Source organism: Anticarsia gemmatalis, chromosome 6 (genome assembly GCF_050436995.1).
Source record: "Anticarsia gemmatalis isolate Benzon Research Colony breed Stoneville strain chromosome 6, ilAntGemm2 primary, whole genome shotgun sequence".
NCBI lineage: Eukaryota > Metazoa > Arthropoda > Insecta > Lepidoptera > Erebidae > Anticarsia > Anticarsia gemmatalis.
In genome coordinates, this window is record NC_134750.1 from 1114330 (window position 1) to 1132502 (window position 18173).

Below are 18173 nucleotides of genomic sequence, written 5' to 3' on the forward strand. Positions count from 1 at the left end.
TTTTAGTCAGTAAAAAACAGATGATCCGTTTACTATCACTATCAACTATTGACAAGCAATAAGGTGTTAATTTTTTTCTAAGGCAAGCTGATCAGTGCCCCTAGGGTATTTCGCAGTATAATTTTGTTTGAAATGCATAATTTTAAATGACAAATACTCTCTGATCCAATGCACAAGCATACTACACATAAACATTCTATAAATAGATAGCAAAATTAGGTCTCATAGCAACTACAATTAAAGTCTTGTATTCCTAAAGTTTCGTGCACATAAGTCCTTCAAACGTTAATCATGTCTCATGCAAGTAGCCCAGCAGTCGACATGGTGTGGCCACGACGTGGGCTTGTCGTGGGCTTGGCCTCACTCACCCGTGAAATTACCGTCTCGATATAACATTGTATACACATTATATCCCTATATTTTATCAGTTTGTCTCCTTTGCAAGATTTCTTACTTCATAATCACCTTGGGTGAATTAAATCTGCATTGAACTATTCGAAATATCGGATACATTCTTCTCAATTGAATACCGATAGCAGTTTATCTAATTTAGGAAGTTCACACGATCATCAAAGGTAACTTCAATTATGTTTAACTTATCCAAATAGGTATATGTATGTAGGTATTAAAAGTAAAGTGTAGTATCATCTAAAAAACACCTTTGATGTGGCAATTCTTAGTTATACATAGGTCCTCGGATTATCTTACGAAAGAGACTTTAAATTACAGCATACGTTATTAGGAAAAACTACTAAGTAACAGAATAAAAAATCGCGCAATTTTTACACATAAACAAAGCGCCTGTTGCTTTATTTGCCGCAATAACATTAGACATCATGCCGTGAGTATTTTGGTAGGCGCTTTCAACTAATTCTGCCGGTTAGTTAAAACTTAAAAAGAGATTGTTAGATTATTTTAAAACTATATCTAGGTTAAATTATATACTATACTTACCATTTAATGGAATAAAATAACGCACAGTATATAAAAATATTCAATTTATTCCTAAAATCTACATTTTTTTTAGAATTTAATACAATGGTATTAGGTAACGTTTTACTTAAATTACATTTGGTATTGAACGTAACCACAATGGCACTATAACAAGTGTTATTTAGTTACAATTATTAATAATTAATTATTTACTTAATTATACATCACAACATTGAGCTATGGTTACAACTTTCTAATTTTATTATTAAAGTTAATAGGTATTAATATTTATATAAAGTATTTATGAAATTAATTTGATACCAACTACTTAATCTAGTTATTTTGGTTTATTACCATTAAGTTAAGAAATGTGAAAGTGATTATAATGTCATTATAGGATCATGTAAATCGTTTATTCGTGAGAAAACAAAACCGTGCCGGTAAGTTAAAGTTAAATTTATGAGATTTTTATGTTATTTTAATACCCAGCAACTGTGCTCGATATATGAGTATTTTGTGAAACTGCGTTATTTGCGAATAAAAGATTAACTTTTCACGCTAATCGTAAAGCTTAGTTTGTATACAGTAATAAAAAATAAATTACTCCATTTTTTTTTATTACATGAAACCTTAAACTTAAATGTATTATAGAGAGAGCAGTGAAGATAGAAATAATATAATTATTTTATAATATTTTTTAGTTAATACTAAACTTATACTATGAGGTTTGCCTTTTCGTACTTTAATTGTCTAATTTATAACATACTACCAATAAAATGACAAATAAATTGTACCTATTTACATTTCTACACCTTATTCTATTTATTACTTGTATAAACAACCATTCGTATACCAACAACCTTATGTTTTCACTTCACTAACCGATTGATAAAAATTGCAAAATATATTCACAATTTGCTTACCTACTATCATGAAAAACAGGGTCTTTGAGCAAAATATTATTAAGATACATTTGTTTCGTGTTGGCTTTGAAAAACACTGCCTCACAGACGCGTTCAAAATAAAGGTTTCACAAAAACATCATTTACTTTCACACGATTCAAGTTCAAGCCACAATATCGGAAACAAGACATTTCACCCCCTCCCCCACTCATACCTACCCTAGACGCTTGATTCCTTCTGTTCCCGCCTCCAACTAAAATACTGGTTTCCCCACTCTTTGTTTTCTTCTTTCTCATAAATATAATTGTCCAACACTATCTAAATTGTCTTTATTTCCATGTAAAACACTGGTACTCAGCTGCATCCGGTGAGACTGGAAGCCGACTCCAACATAGTTTGGAAGAAATGTTTAAGCCATGATGATATCTATATTGTCTTTATTCCTACTGCACAACCACTCCTAGCTCAAGTACACATCATCGGCATGATCCTGTTTGCCAGTGAGGAGGTAGCTCCGAGAGTTCCTGGAGGTGAAGATGTAGGGGGCGCGGGGGGAGGGGCAGCGGAATGAACGGAGGAGCACCGGGGGGACGTTGTCTGACTTGTTGCCGATGGGCTCCAGGAGGTTGTTCCATAAAAGGTTGGCGGCTGGAAAATATAGTACAGTTGTTTGTTAAAGAATCTGAAGCTGTACTGTAGGAGGGAATGATTTTGCCCGTCTGTTTATTAATTAAGATTTCGCAGGTAAAGTTGGTCAAATGTATAAGTTCATAATCGGAGGTTTTCATTAAGCATAATCAAATGAGTCATGTGTCAAAATCGAGTAGATAAACCATTGCAATGTTAAAAAAAAATCTCCGTCTGTCGCGTTTTGATAGTTAAAATTTGCAGGGCAGTTTCGGTGAAGAACCTTGCACATTATAAAAACCACAAAAAATTAACGCCTGCTATTAGATGATTTTAACTACTTTTAACCTACGACCTTCTAGATCCATAGTCACCCAATACTAGACAATCACTATTGATATAATTTTAATTAAACATTTAAATAGTTCAAGTTATAGTTACCTAGAGCATGTCCCTTCTGCGAGAAGTGGAAGCAGTCATGAGTGATGTATGACTGGTGGATGACGAGCGGCAGCGGTGACGTCACGCGCTCCGGCGCGTTGAACAGACGCATGAACGGCTGCACCACCACCGTGAAGTCTTCCTTAGTGTCGTAGCGACCGCTCTCCACCTGGAGAGAAAGAAAAAGTTTAGTTGCAATAGATCAATAGTAAAATGTGGTTTTAGAAGTCTAGAAAGCCTCTGGCCAGTGTCTTGCATTTGATACTCAATATTCAATGTGTTTTGTTGATATCAGCCGACGTAACTTTACGCTACCGTTTCTTTATTTTAGTGATCATTGTCAAAAAAAATGTATGTCAGAATCTTTGGAGTACTTTAAGGTCGCAGTACTGTTTTACTAAATCACAGGAAGTAACAACCAGATGAATAAGAAGATGGAAAACTACCCCGAGATTTGACTATGTCTCAATTGTAAAAATACAATTTAAATAATAATAATGTCCGCGTCGAACTGGAATTGGTTAGTTAACTTGATCCGATTCCTGAAATGAAATCTTACAATAAATGGTTAATATATAATATATGTATTATCATAGTGCTTACCAGTAGCAGTTCCGCCTTCTGATAGAGCCTGGCCATTCTCACGAGGTCCCTCAGCTCGTCCCCGCCGCGGTGGAAGCAGGTGCAGAACAACGAGTGCATGAGACGACACATCATTGGTCGAAGCACGCGAATTGACACTGATACATCTGAAATACAAGAAATAACCATAAATAATGTAATAATATAAGACTGTTGGGCAGAGGGAATTGGTTTAGATCCGCCTTTTCTTTCAACGGGTAAAATAACCTTTAATTAGCTGCTAAAACATTTTTTTTAATGGTTATCTCCCGCATAATGAATTATTCTTGTGCCGCGAGGACTTTAACAAAACTTTGGTACAAAGTACAACCAGGCCCGAAACAACTATTTGTGAATCGTACAATTAATTGTTCCGTGTGGGATTCAAATTTCAAACCCACGACCTTCCAAGGCAATGGTAAAGTAAAGTGTCTGAGAGTTGGAAACGAAGGTGGACTGGTCTAAAAGCGGATTTTCTTCCAATAATTTTATGGTAATTGCTTAAAGTATTGAAGTAGACTTTACTCTTTCGTAACTCATCTAACAGCCATAACTATGAGAACAATAAAAATGCAAATTTTTGTTGATTGTTATTCGTGCTAAACATTTTCAAAGCTTTTCTCTCATACGTAACATAATAAACAACGTGATAAGCTTGCAAGTATTTAGAGCGGGCGCGGTGGTACGAGAGCCGACCCACTTGTGGCGCTAATCCAACTAGTTGGACAACTTCACGACTTGTTCATATCACTCTCTGTTACATCATAATATTTCTATTAACTACGGAATGTGGACACGCTTTTGATACGTCTATAAGCTTTTTCTTGGTAAAGGTATGTTTGAAAGAAATGGTGTTTTACATCTAAAAATCGTAGTTACTTACTTATCAAAGGATATGTAATCATTTAGAATTGTTATTTTAAGTTGTTATATTACTGTCTTCTGCAGTGCATAGAGTTCCTCCTCATGGAATAAGAGAGCTTAAGCTATAGTTAGAAGTCGGTCAAACAAGCCTCGGTAAACTGATTATACAACGTTTGTTTTCAGTTTTAACAATTTAGGCAGAATTCAACGCTTAGTTTAAGTTTCTAATGCATTTTGTAGCATCTATCCATACAACATTATAACTACTAAAAGTATGCTCCCTACTGTTTCCCAAAAGCGCAATTTAGTCAGGTTTAGAACCACAAAAACCAATAAAAAGCTTTTCTATCAAGCTTACCTATCACTCCACGAAGTCTTTGCAAGCAACTTAATTTAACATCACTTACCCAAAACCGGTACCAGATTGACAATAGTCCTTGGCAGATGTTTCTGTAGATAATCCAGCGCTCTAGCCAGTTTCTTGGCATGAGCTGATGGAGACCAGGAGACAGGGTTGAGACACGATGCGGAACACAGGTCGTTGGCCCCGATGAATACGGTGACCATCTTCCAATCGTTCGCGATGTCTATGTCAGGCGCTGAACGCATTCGAGCTACTATTATCTGGAAGTATGTAAATGAAGTGGGTGTAGGTGTAATGATGATCAATCTGTTGGTGTTTGAAAATGACGATGTCAAATTGATGATGGAAGTGGAAGTGAGGTAAACCACAGCTCAGTCTTTATACCAGGACTTGGGTCTGATTACCAAACGAGAAATAAAAGGATTTTTTATAAAAGTTCATAAGTTACCGAAAGCTTCGGTGATGATGAGTTTGTAAACTCCCATACTTTTGTTAATAAAGCAAATTATTCCAGTCTCAGCTCCCCTCCATTTCACATGTTTCGCTAATAACAATTGCTATTAAATAGAAAAATCTAAGAAAAACACACATTTAGCTTTCGGAGAATACCAACTTAATAATGCCAGATCATACCTTGGCCTGTTTAAGCGCATCCTCATCAGACGCCACAGGGAAGGCGACGTTAAACTTGGCGTTCCTCGTGAGCCACTCGCCCGTGCCGGTGGAGTACCCGCGCAGGTTCGGGTTGAACTCCTTCAAGATGTTCGGCAGAGTCAGGTACTCGCGCCATGATGCGTCACCGCCTGCAATACGAAGGCCATTGAAGATAATTGATTATTTATTAAAAATTTTGTTATTTTTCCTCGAAAGGGAAGCAAAGAACTGTCCACGAAGTAGTCAAACATTGATGGGATATCAAAATATCAGTCTAAAATTCGACAGTACAGCAGCTATTTATACTAGGCTAACTATTTTTTTTGGTAAAATGGTATTTTTATGTCAGACTAGCTGACCCGCGCAACTTCGCTTGCGTTACATAAGCGTTAAAAAAATTTCGCGTTTTTGTTACATTTTTCACTGGTACTCTGCTCCTATTGGTAGTAGCGTGATGATATATAGCCTATAACCTTCCGCGATAAATGGACTATCTAACACTGAAAGAATTTTTCAAATCGGACCAGTAGTTCCTGAGATTAGCGCGTTCAAACAAACAAACAAACAAACTCTTCAGCTTTATAATATTAGTATAGATTACTTAAAATGTGCCTTAAAGATTTCACTAATAAATATCCAAGAGTAAGGAAGTTACGAATCTTATACAACGCTAACAACTTTTCATTACAACAGTTAACAAGGTTTTTACTTTAAAGTAAAGTTCACTTATACGAGTTAGAGTATTATAAATAGCTGTTGTTGAATTGTGTGTGAGTGCTTTTAATGTTGAAAAGATATCAGAAGCGAATCCCTCGCTCTACATTTATGTCAAGCGGTATGTTAGTATTGGCAGTTAAGGTGCTGTTACATTACGCAACTAAAAACTTATAAAATGACAATAAATACTAGTTTCAAGCCGAACAGGCGTAAAAGAAGCGTCATACAAATTTCTGTGGTACATATTTTATTAAAGTTTGTTTAAATACTAGGTTTCACTACATGTAAAGTTACCCAACAACCTGTCCAAACGTTCATAGTGAACAATACAATCGTTATAATCAGCTCGTTTATTTTAAGTAGCCACTGTGTTGGAGTGAGGAAGTGTGACCACACCATGGCGTGGTGCAGTAAGTAGTAAGTACGCCGGCTGTCCGCTGACCGCAAGCACGATTCAATGCTCTATTACCTAGTGACGTCCGTCGTGTTACGTGCACTTCTGGACATCACGTGCGGAATATTATATGCAAATATTAACCCGCATGGTAATGATTAACTTTATTTATAATAATAAATAAAAGCTTCCTCTTTAATCAGTGTAAGGGTCAGCTGAAACCGAGACCCATCGCACTCTTTTAAAGTGTATCGTTTCGACTAGAAAATAAAGTTACATTTTGAGGCGCTCTCTGAAAGTGTACGCTGACTCTTAGTGTTCAACAGTAGGCCGTACTTCAGGTATTTTATTTTTGTTTTAATATCGTTTACTATACAATCATCCGACTCAAGCTATCACAACTTTAAACCAACCAGAGAACTGCAGTTTCTGCTTAGTCGGCATAATCATGTTAAGACAAGATTATATCGGCTTCCAGACTTGACCATTTTGGCATCCAGTAAGACTAAGTTCTATAAAGCTTATCTCTGCAAATCTTACTTTCAGCATCTCTCCCACGTCATTAAAACAACAAAATTAAAGGAATGGAACTTACCAGCACACCACGACACTCCCCGGTACTCAACGAAGGCTCCAAGCGCAAACTCCTCCAAGGCCCCGCTGCCAGCCACCAGGGAGTCTCCGATAGCAGCCACGACATCAATGTCTCCCGGTCGCAGACGGTGCACGGAGGTGGGGCGCTGAGGACTGCGGCCCCAGGAGACGGCGTCCTCGCAGGGAAACGGAACTGATGAGGGGATGGCGCGCTGACGACGGACGTGAGACTTGCGGGATGGGTAGTGAACTTTCCACTAAAAAAGAAAAGTTTAGAATTTCACTTCTAATTATTTAATAATTTCTGAGTAACATTTTCTAAGTAAAAAGTACTACGTCCATTAGAAAGAAAGATAAAACATTTTTATTTTTGCACAACATGCTTTTGCAACATACAACAAAAAAAGAGAATCAAAATTAGATGCACAAACAAGAATTAGTGTGTGTGCACTTCGCAGTTGCACAAAAACAATGGTGATCGCTGAGCGTAGTGCTGTGGCACTTGCATTGCTGCAAGCTCTTGACAGCGCTAATTTTCAGCGATCACCAGAGTCAACGCGACGTCCGATAGTAGCGACTAGCGAGCACAAAGAATTGGTTGGAGTCAAACAATTGTAAAGGTAAAATTTAATACAATCTTTACAAACAACGTGACATTCCAAACCAAACAATGTTCAGATTTCTGGCCTCATTTTTACTTTCTGAGGGAATGCTTTTGAATGATTCACTATTACTTAACAGCGAATGTTCAGTAATGATAAATGATGTAAAACTGTATTTCCTAATGTCTAATTTATGAATAGGCAGCTATATTACTAGGCTCTCATTTTTAAACGTGAGTACTAAGAAACGAATGCTTTAGACAATTTTTTTCAACTGCTTATAGATTTTAACATAATAAATCTATTTTCCAGGTCTGTGTCCGTATTCAAAATAGTTAATGAATAGCCTTCGACACAAATTATCAGCGTATATGTTCTCATCAAATAGACATAACCTTTGCGTTCTCAAGGATTGTAAACTTAACACAATCGTACTGCAAACAAAATTGGTAATCTATTTCACTCCTCGAAAAACAGCTTCTACATTTTTTTAATGATCTATAGACTTCTACAAAGAAACCAAAGTAAATACACAGATTAAACATAGACGTATTCAATACAAATAATATCGGCGCCAAAGAATTTTTCTAATACATATTAATTCATGTTCACGCAACTATTTGAGAACGAATATTTCATAACAAAACAAACTTTGGTCTGGACACATCTAGAAAAATGCCTTAATTACTTAATCTAGTTGTTCTTCATACTATTTGAACTCTCGCGAAGGTCATTTTCTGCAACACATTTCATGTTTGTAATCTTAATATTGGCATGTTAAAATATTGTTTAATTAGGTACTTAGGTTAGGTATAATGCGTGAAAGTAACAATTCTTATATGAATAATTACACATTATAATGTTTTGGCAAAAAACAATCGATAGAAATAGCTAGAGACAGGATGCAGAGAAGAAATATGGTTGAAGCTTTTGCCCAGCAGGGGAGGACGCGGTGAGATCACTGAAGCAAGCTAGAGAAATGCTTTGAATAACTAAATTTAGTTAATCTTCAAACAATACAAGAAATAACGAAGGTTGAATTCCGCAACCCATCACGTGCTTGTTAATATTGACATTACAGCAACCTCGTTACCGTCGGTTAATTCCGACAGATAAAGCCTAAAATGTTTTGTTTTATGGTGAAATTGGAGTTAATTGTCAATAAACATGAGTTATGCGGGCCAAGGAGCGTATAACGGTGGTATAAAGGCAATAGGCATACGTAAGTCCTATGTAATGTTTGTAGAAACTGCTCGTTTAATGAAGTCAAGAGATTCGTCTGCCGGTTCCGTGGTTCTAGATGTACATGTTGTAAATGAATTTACATATAATAATGTGTATTATGTTTGCGTTATGGGTTCTTATGTAGATTCAGCTACAAAAAACGCAGAATATTATTTTTAAATCTTTCATAACCGTATATTCTGAAGCAACCATATTGTTCTATCGAAAACACATTTGACATTGATTGAAATCTTCAATTCTAACTAATATGGTTTTGTTCCGTTAAATACTAATAATATTTCGTAATATCTGCCTCTGTGGCGCAGTGGTTTAGGTCGCCACGCCGATACCACTGCAACGGGAGGTCGTGGGTTCGATTCCCACACGGGACAATTATTTGTGCGATCCACAAATAATTGTTTCGGGTCTGGTTGTGCTTTGTGTCCGTTGTTTGTATGTTTGTAAAAGTCCCCGCGACACAAGAGCAATTCTTAGTGCGGGAGTTGTCTTTTTAAAAGAAAAAAAAGAAGAAGAAAGAATATATATTTAGAAAATATGAAGTGGTTTATTGACTTTTGTAGTTGTCTATATGCAGATATAGTTGATATTGATTAGGGATCTGGTGGAAAGCAATATAAAATTTAGTCATTAACATACATAGTGTAATTTTGTTAGAATTATAGGATTTGCTGTTATTGATTGTTGCTTGTGATTGATTTTAACCAGTAAGTAAAGTAACGCGTTTCGATGCTTTCAGTCTTGCACGAGTCTAATCTAGCGCTACTGGCGCAAACCACCGGCTTTAGGAACTACTAACAAGAGGTCAAATATGTCTAAATGTGTTCCAAAACTTAATTACGCTATTTATATGACAAGTACACGCAAGGTCGTGTCAATGCCGAGTTACACTTCTGTCCGTGTCTTCAGTTCTATCGTATAAGTGTCAGTTTAGCACACACTTACTGTGAACGCGTTGCGTCCGTCTTGATGCGTTGTGAAGAACAAGTGATTGTGTTATGTGATAGTTTAGAGAAGTAGATACGAGTATAGGTTAAATATATTGTTACTTTTACTAAGTTAAAGTTGATATACGTTGAAAATCGCTGAATATCAGCACTGTCAAGCACTTACAGCAACACAAGTGCCACAGCATTACGCTGAGCGATCACCATTGGTTTGATATCCCGGTTGTTGTCAATTAAGATAACAGTCGTTAAGCCACGTCAAAGGCTTTCGGGCGACTTGAACAACTTTGACACTAGGTTGACCACTAACCATACGATGAGAGAGAGAGAGATTAAGACAAACTCGCTTACATGCCAGAGGGGCGATTCCCTACTGCTGCCGATAATTTTTGTATGAAAACCTGGGGGGCTATCACGTATCTCAGTTGACAGCCATTTGAAAGCCACTATCCTGTCCATTGTTTTCTCCCTTAGGTTATAGTGATTAATACGTTACGTCAAAGCAGCAATGTACTGAATAGTGACCATAGATTTGACGTATACTAACTGTCAACTGAGATACGTGATAGGCCCGCTGATCTGCGCCACTAGCGGCTGCCGTCAAACACTCGATACTCGATAGTACTGACTGTAAAGAACACTACATGTCTATATCAGTAATAGGGAAAACCGTTTCGTAAAGGTGTCTTAATAAAAAGAAACATGGGAAATTTTTATTGCTTTTTAAGTCCATGTCTTCTTCTAAAATGCCTTGAGGCCATCGCGCTAGCCGAGTGCAGGTTAAGGACTTGACATTATTGAAGAACCACTTCAAAGAACTTTTAGGCCTGCAATATTTTAGCACGATCTTTTGCCATATATTTTTTTGTTGTTTCTGCCATATCAAATATACGATAATTTATATGTAAAGAGTGCACAAGGTAGTGTCATTGTCGTTCGTCAAGTGTAAGTGTCTCACTGTAACGGTGTCGAGTGCGTTACGACTAACGCACTCAGTATAGTGCGTAGTGAATGTTAAGTGCTTGCGTCACTTGGATGTTATTCGAGATTACTTGTGTAACATTTGCAAAGTTTATTTTAATGTAATCGAATGATTTGTTTGTTTGTAGCGTAGAATAGTGATAGGTAAGCTATGGCCCTAGGGAGGTAGTAAATTTTTGCCAATAGATTTTTTTTTATTGTCGAACTGAAATAAGATCGCCGTTGTTCAAGTAAAGTCGTGGTCTAACGGATGGCTGGCTATATTTTTAAATAGGTGTAATAATGTTTAATAATATATATGAACTAGCTGACCCGTGCGGCTCTGCTCGCGTGAATTTTGTACTGTTGCTTATTCGTTTGAGCACACGAATTGCGAAGCACTACCTACACACCTACACATAAAAATGCTAACAACTCTTTTGTCATCTAATGGTTATTTACGAAAGGGACCCGAAGAGCACACAATGTGACACAGGCTCAGGCAGGCCTGATTTCCTGTGGTTACCTTCTTTTCCGCTCTCGTCTGTATCCGTACCAGTTTACAGTGTAAAATATAATACCTTATTATAGACTGACCATTGCTTACCCTTCTGGATTCAGAATATTATTATAGGTACAGACAGACCTATCTGTGCCGCAGCTCTTCACACGCGTAATAATGTAGGTATAGTAGGTATACTTGCGTTGATACGTCCGAAACCGCGTAACCCGTAATTATTTTTTATATATCATCCGTCGTATATTTTTTTTAAACTTACCACATAGTCTGTTTCATAGCTATCCAATTTATTTCCTTAATGCAACCAATTAATTTGGTTACGTGTTACGAACTACAACGTCATCTGTTAGTTGCGGCGAACAACGACAACAAACGAAATAACTCGGTTTGCCATCTAGGATATCCCGACCGCACCGGAACCACGTAAACCAACATTTTTGTGTAATATATCATACAACATTTATGTTTGAAAATCTTATAAATGTATAGCCTGTTTTAAAGGTATTTTTTTTTTACTATAAAGCAATCAAAATAAATTAATTAGGAAAAACATGCTGTGGTGCTGACCATAACGCCATCTATTGGTTGGTGCTAACAACAGGTATCGATACGGCAGGCACCGCGTTAACCATATGCGAATGTTGTGAAATGAATTGCAATGCCATCTATGGTCTCTTTAGGGAAACGCAGGTTCAAACGATTTCTACGTATTTTATTCAATTTTCTAAAAATCTATGAAATTTTATGCGATAAAAAGTATCCCAATACTTGCTCCACTACTTATTCTATGCATATAACAAATGTCAGTGCATTCTATCCGGTAGTTTTTACGTGATAGCGTAACATACAGACGGAGGACAGACAGACAGACAGACAGACAGACAGAAAAGAAAATTATAAATTGCAGATTCGGTATCAGTATCCGTTACTAAACATCCCCCATTGGTTTTTTTTTAAATATATTCAATGTACAGAATTGACCTCTCTACAGATTTATTATAAGTATAGATTAGCTATATAAGAATTGCTTTTGTCCCACGGGGACTTCTACAAACACACACAAGTACAACTATACCCGAAACAACTATTTGTGGATTGCACAAATAATTGTTATATGCGGGATATTTTTTTTAAGACATCAATCCAACAACCTCCCGGCGCAAAAAAAGTGGCGTGACAACCTTTACCACTGCACCACAGAGGCAATCAATGCTGATCACGAGGTCTAGGGTTTAATTTTCAGATCTCGCAAAATGTTGTTGATATTCCTTGTTTTCGTCAGTATTTTGAATACTTCGTACCCCGAAAAAATAAGGTGACCGGCATAAATATGGCAATAGACTCGTCTCCTATAACATGGGACTAACTGAATCGCGAAACAGGGGTTTATTTCATACACCGATCCAAATTCTGTTACTCCCAGATTCATAATGTACTTGATTGGCAGATAATGCAGTAACAAATCCAATTAAGACACAGGAACAGCATACATACATACAAAAAGCTCATGACACGTCACGCCATCTATTGTGAAATCATATCTCGTAATAACTTTTTGTTTTCTCACAAAAATACACACGATAAATAACTCACGGTAAAGTGGGACACACATACATGTGTTATGTCACTGCTATTGTTTTTCTTAAAGTTTTATTTGAAGTATAAGGTAAAAGGACAGGGTGCGGTAAGACGGGGAATTTCGTACGAAAGACATTGCGTCCTTTCTGTCTGATTTTCGTCTGTGATAACGAATGGCTTACTTAAAATGCTCTTCAAAGATTCCCGGCTGATACATTAATGAGGATCTTTGGACAAAATATCCAGGAATCTTATATCGCCTGCTTAGAAATAAAAAAAATAACAACAATTTTATTGGAGCTAGAGAAGTCAATTCTAATTTGTAAGTAAGAGCTAAATGAAAGTCTTCCTAAAGATTCTAAAGTGTACCAAAGATTAACAATACTTAATAGCTTCTGCAAAACCTTCGGGAAATATGTTAAAAAACACAAAGATGATTCAAACTATTGGACGCGTTTGATAACGACTGTTCGAAGCTTGCCGCCGATACGGTAATTTGAAGGGAAAGGTTGGCTTTTGCCCAGCAGTGAGGCACTAAAAACAGGCTAAAGAAAAAAGTAAATACCAGGCACGTTAAACTATACCTCCATAAAAAATATTTTACTGAACCAAGGAATCGAAACCAGCAGGTTACAACCAGCTAACTATCGAGAAATATTACACGAAAATCTGTTAAGCGCCTCTACCGGGCTCCGTAAGAACTATTTTGGCAGTACATTTTAAATGTCAAACTCTCGATATTCGACAGTAAAGAATTGCGCTACTGTATACATCAGCAAAACATTACCGTGTGTTACAAACAGACAGACACGTGACACGACACTTAATACACGAACGTTTACATAAATGTGTATGTTTTTATCGACGTCGTGCACTCATCTGCTTGCCAATTCAGACGATGTCATGAGGAAATGTCACTATGAAGGTGAAGTATGTAAAGTGATGAAATTGGAATATTTTGTGATCTCTTTGAAGTACGTTGGCCTACTTAGTTGAAATTTACAATACAAGCAGTTGATATTCACAATTGCTCTTCTTAAAGAAATGTGTAATTGGATGTAGAAAAAATAAACTTTAAAATTCATGTTCGTCTCCTGAGTCCTATTGTTGTTGGGACAGTCAGTCAGAGGCCAGAAATTATTGGTGTATTAAAGGGATGGTTTATATTGAAAACCTGTTGTAGTGTAGGCAGGAAATAGTTACATAATTAGGATAGAAAAGATGTCTTAGTGCAATGTAACAATCTCTTTTAATCCATGGCTGTCTCGTTACTGGGCAAGGGTCTATTCCCGAACTAAGGACAGGGTTAAGCCCTAATACAACAATTGTATAGAAAAAAGTGATGCAAATAGAGTAACTAATAAATGGTTTGCCAGATTTACTTGAGTCAAATAACAATGGCCTTCTAAAATATACGGCACAAATAAACAAAGGCTTTAAAACGACATTGACCGATAATCACTTGCACTTGCACCACTTAAAAACGAATACAATTAATTCTTCAATCGATATAACGCCCTGACTAGATTTAAAACTAATATCCATTCAAAAATACATCCTATTAAGTGCCATACAATTGCTGAGCACATTCCTATTAATTGTTAATGACGTAATAGTGTAAACTAATTGAGATTCGTAAGGCGAGTAATGGGAAAGCGGGCGTGCGTGGCCGCAAAACTTTAGATGCGCGCGCGCAATGTGCACGCGAGTCGACAAACAATTTAGTTGATAGATGTTTAAGATTCAAAATGTAGCCTTCCTTGTCCTTAATTGTGTCAGTTATCAGATCGAACATTGCGAATTTTGAATACGTAAATGGCAGAGTTAAAAATCTCAAGCTGAAAGTACGATTGAGGTGAAAAGAACGCATTATTTATTAAAATATATTTTTTATCTCGGATCTTAGCATGAGTCTTGACTTGCTGGTGCAGTAAGAAAGGTAGAATATTAACGTAATACCTCGTTTGGACCAGATAAACACAGTAATATACTTGTAATTTATAATCGACAGATGCTTGATGCAACCAAGCTATATTCTTCCCAAAGAACATAATAAAATGCCTAATAATAAATCAGCTTACACTTTCTTCCTAAGTATGTTGGAGTCGGCTTCTAGTCTCACTGGACGCAGCTGAATATCAGTATGTTACATCGACTGCCTATCTGACTTCCATAACCCTGTTACAAGACGATTCCCTTCGGTAAGACTGATTGTCAGACTTTCAAACTTCTGACTAGTGCTATCGACTGTCAAAGATCTTTTAAAATGACAGCCGGGACATGCGAGTTCCTATGTGTTTCGGAAGACACATAGGAATTCGATATGTATAAGATGGTCATCCATCCACAAAAAAAAAATCGGCAAGCGTAGGTTAACCCCGGAGATCGCTCCGTGCGGTTGTATCTATGTACCTAACTGTCTACTACCTACCTGTACCTACCTGTACCTACAATGTACCTACTCCGAATACGAAATAGTACCTAATATAAGGATATGTAGCTCATATCAACAAGCTCTATTCACGTTTGACAAGTCCAATGTTATTAACATTATAGCTATTTAACCACTTAATATAACTTAACTACCAAGTTACCCAGTTTACTACAAAGATACGCAACAAATCTAAGATTGAGTATCGTAGCGGCTCATCATTATCAATTGATCGTAACGACCGAAGTGATATGTCAATACTCGCACTACACTTATATAATTTGAGACGCCCATAGCAAGTTGCGCTCACCAGTCGGGAAACGATCTGTGGGTTAAGCAACACTTGGCGCGGTCATTCCATAGATGGGTGACCGCATAGTGGTATTTGAACTGGGCGTCTCCGTGCCGAGTCAGTCCCGTTTGTTGTCAATTAAGATGACTGGTTGACCAATAACCATACGATAAGGAAGCAGGATTTCCCTTGAATTCCATATTGCAGCTTTTTTTTTACCCAGTTTACTATAAAGATATGTCCAAAATCTAGGATTAAGTACCATAGCGGCTCATCATTATCAATAGATCGTTACAAGCGAAGTGATATGTCAATTCTCACTTACTTATATAATGATAGTAAGTGAGGCAAGCGCCGTCGTTAGCTATCGATCTCCGCTCCTTATTAGTGCATGGTGATATAAAACCAACATAACATATACTTACTTGCTGACCCTTTCCCCATATCTTAAGATATACTATAGATAGAAATTACAGATTTATGTAGAACAAAAGTGGTTTAGATATTTAAAGAAATTCATTTAAAACTGTTAAGTTTCACCACCTCTTGCAGTCACTTATGGTTTAACTTCTTAAAAAAGTTCATTACATTCCGTTCAGCAAGTTGTATACGAACGAGTAAATGAATCAAAATTATGATGTGTTGAAGACAGTATTAAGCCTTTGCAAACGCCAGTCTTTGAACTACAAGAAGGTAAACATGTAATAGTGGGATAAGTCTATTATAACTTGCTGTGACTGATCTAGTTAAAAAGGAAGTTATAAATACTTTCTAGAATACCTAACATTAAGCTAACTTTTCAATTAAGATAACGATTATAGTGTGAGTGAACTTCGGCTCCAGGTAGAACACAATTATACCGGTCTTATGGTTTGACACACTTACCACATTCAGGAACCGTTTTAAATCACTCTCAAGTATTTAACACGGAATATTTCTTTACGATTAAGGAATTGCCTTTGCGGTACAGTCAGAAGCATAACCGACTGCTGAGCATGAGGCCTCGGGTTCGATTCCCGAGTCACACAAAGTTACTATAATACATGTTGGTATTTTCATTGGAAAAGAAATATTCCTATGTAAATTATAAAATTAGAATATTTTTTATAGCAATAGTCTCACCCCCTATTACATGGGACTTACATTGTTAAAGGCGAAACGTGGGTGTATTTCATACACCTCTGAATCAAGCTTCGTGTAAAATAGGCGTGATATTGTGTAAATTCAAAAAGTCAAAGGTTTTGGTAGAAAGAACACAAGTTACAACTTCGAAGGCCGAACGAATGGTTAGGCATACCTTGAAAGCACTATCGATAGCCTAAACGGTTTCAACACTTAAATACCACTTATGAAGAAATTGAGAGGTGTTCAACCGTTGTAATTATATTGTTTCAAAACAAAATGAATCATTTGGAAGATGGTCTGCAATCTCTTATTGGCCTTAGAAGGCTATAGCGCCAACAGGTGGCGTATGTTAGGCGTTAAACTCAAAATGCCGAATCAGTACTAACGTGCCTATGCGGAACGTATTTGACTGTTGGTCATGATCTTGGGTTCTAATCCCGGGTTTGGTAGTGATAAGAATATTTCTGAATACTAGCTTAAAGTTTGGTAACGTGCCCGTTAAGGTAGCATTCGGTTCTTAGCGACCGCGACGCGCGACCGCGACCCGCGACCGCGACCGGGTCGCGCGACCCACTGCTTAGTATGGATTTAAGGTAGCATTCGGTTCTTAGCGACCGCGACGCGCGACCGCCACCCGCGACCATGGTCGCCTGTCGCAAGGCGACCCTAGCTTTCGGATTTCAGCGACGGCGACATCGTCACTCTTCCCGCAGTTTTAACGGGTGACCGTTGTGTTCTAGTGCAGTACGATATGTCGGACAATTATTCCGCAACTAGGAAAAAAGTTATTCAGCAGCTATTGGAGGATGAAGAAGATGATGATATTCTTATTATGCTATTATCTATGCCTCCAGAAAAAAGACTGAGGATTATTTATAAGATGCGAGCCTTACATCATATAAAGGTGGGTTTTTAATAACTAATTATATTAAATTCTCGTCCTCGTTCGGTGAAAATGCCGCCATTTTGATGTGCTTCTCGCCTGCGTCGCGTGACGGCACTGCCTCCGATGCGACCGAGTCGCTGTCGCCACGCTGCTCTCTAGCCACGCCCACCGGTCGCGCGTCGCGGTCGCTAGATTTGTTTAGTACTCCATATAAATCCATACTAAGCAGTGGGTCGCGCGACCCGGTCGCGGTCGCGAGTCGCGGTCGCGCGTCGCGGTCGCTAAGAACCGAATGTTACCTTTATATGGAGTAATAAACAAATCTAGCGACCGCGACGCGCGACCGGTGGGCGTGGCTAGAGAGCAGCGTGGCGACAGCGACTCGGTCGCATCGGAGGCAGTGCCGTCACGCGACGCAGGCGAGAAGCACATCAAAATGGCGGCATTTTCACCGAACGAGGACATAGAAGAAGTTAAT

The 18173-nt window shown here is 37.7% G+C and overlaps 1 protein-coding gene across 1 annotated transcript in view; it reads right to left on the minus strand.

Annotated features, from left to right (window-relative positions):
- Positions 1-981: 981 nt before the first annotated feature.
- The window catches only part of LOC142973444 (phospholipase B1, membrane-associated-like), a 39559-nt gene continuing 22367 nt past the window's right edge, over positions 982-18173 (minus strand). The window contains exons 2-7 of the mRNA XM_076115126.1: positions 7114-7369; positions 5387-5556; positions 4797-5013; positions 3508-3653; positions 2905-3073; positions 982-2484 (exon numbers count right to left, since the gene is read on the minus strand). Of these exons, the coding sequence (XP_075971241.1) occupies positions 2297-2484; positions 2905-3073; positions 3508-3653; positions 4797-5013; positions 5387-5556; positions 7114-7369 (1146 nt within the window). The 3' untranslated portion in view covers positions 982-2296. The remainder of the gene's footprint in view (positions 2485-2904; positions 3074-3507; positions 3654-4796; positions 5014-5386; positions 5557-7113; positions 7370-18173) is intronic.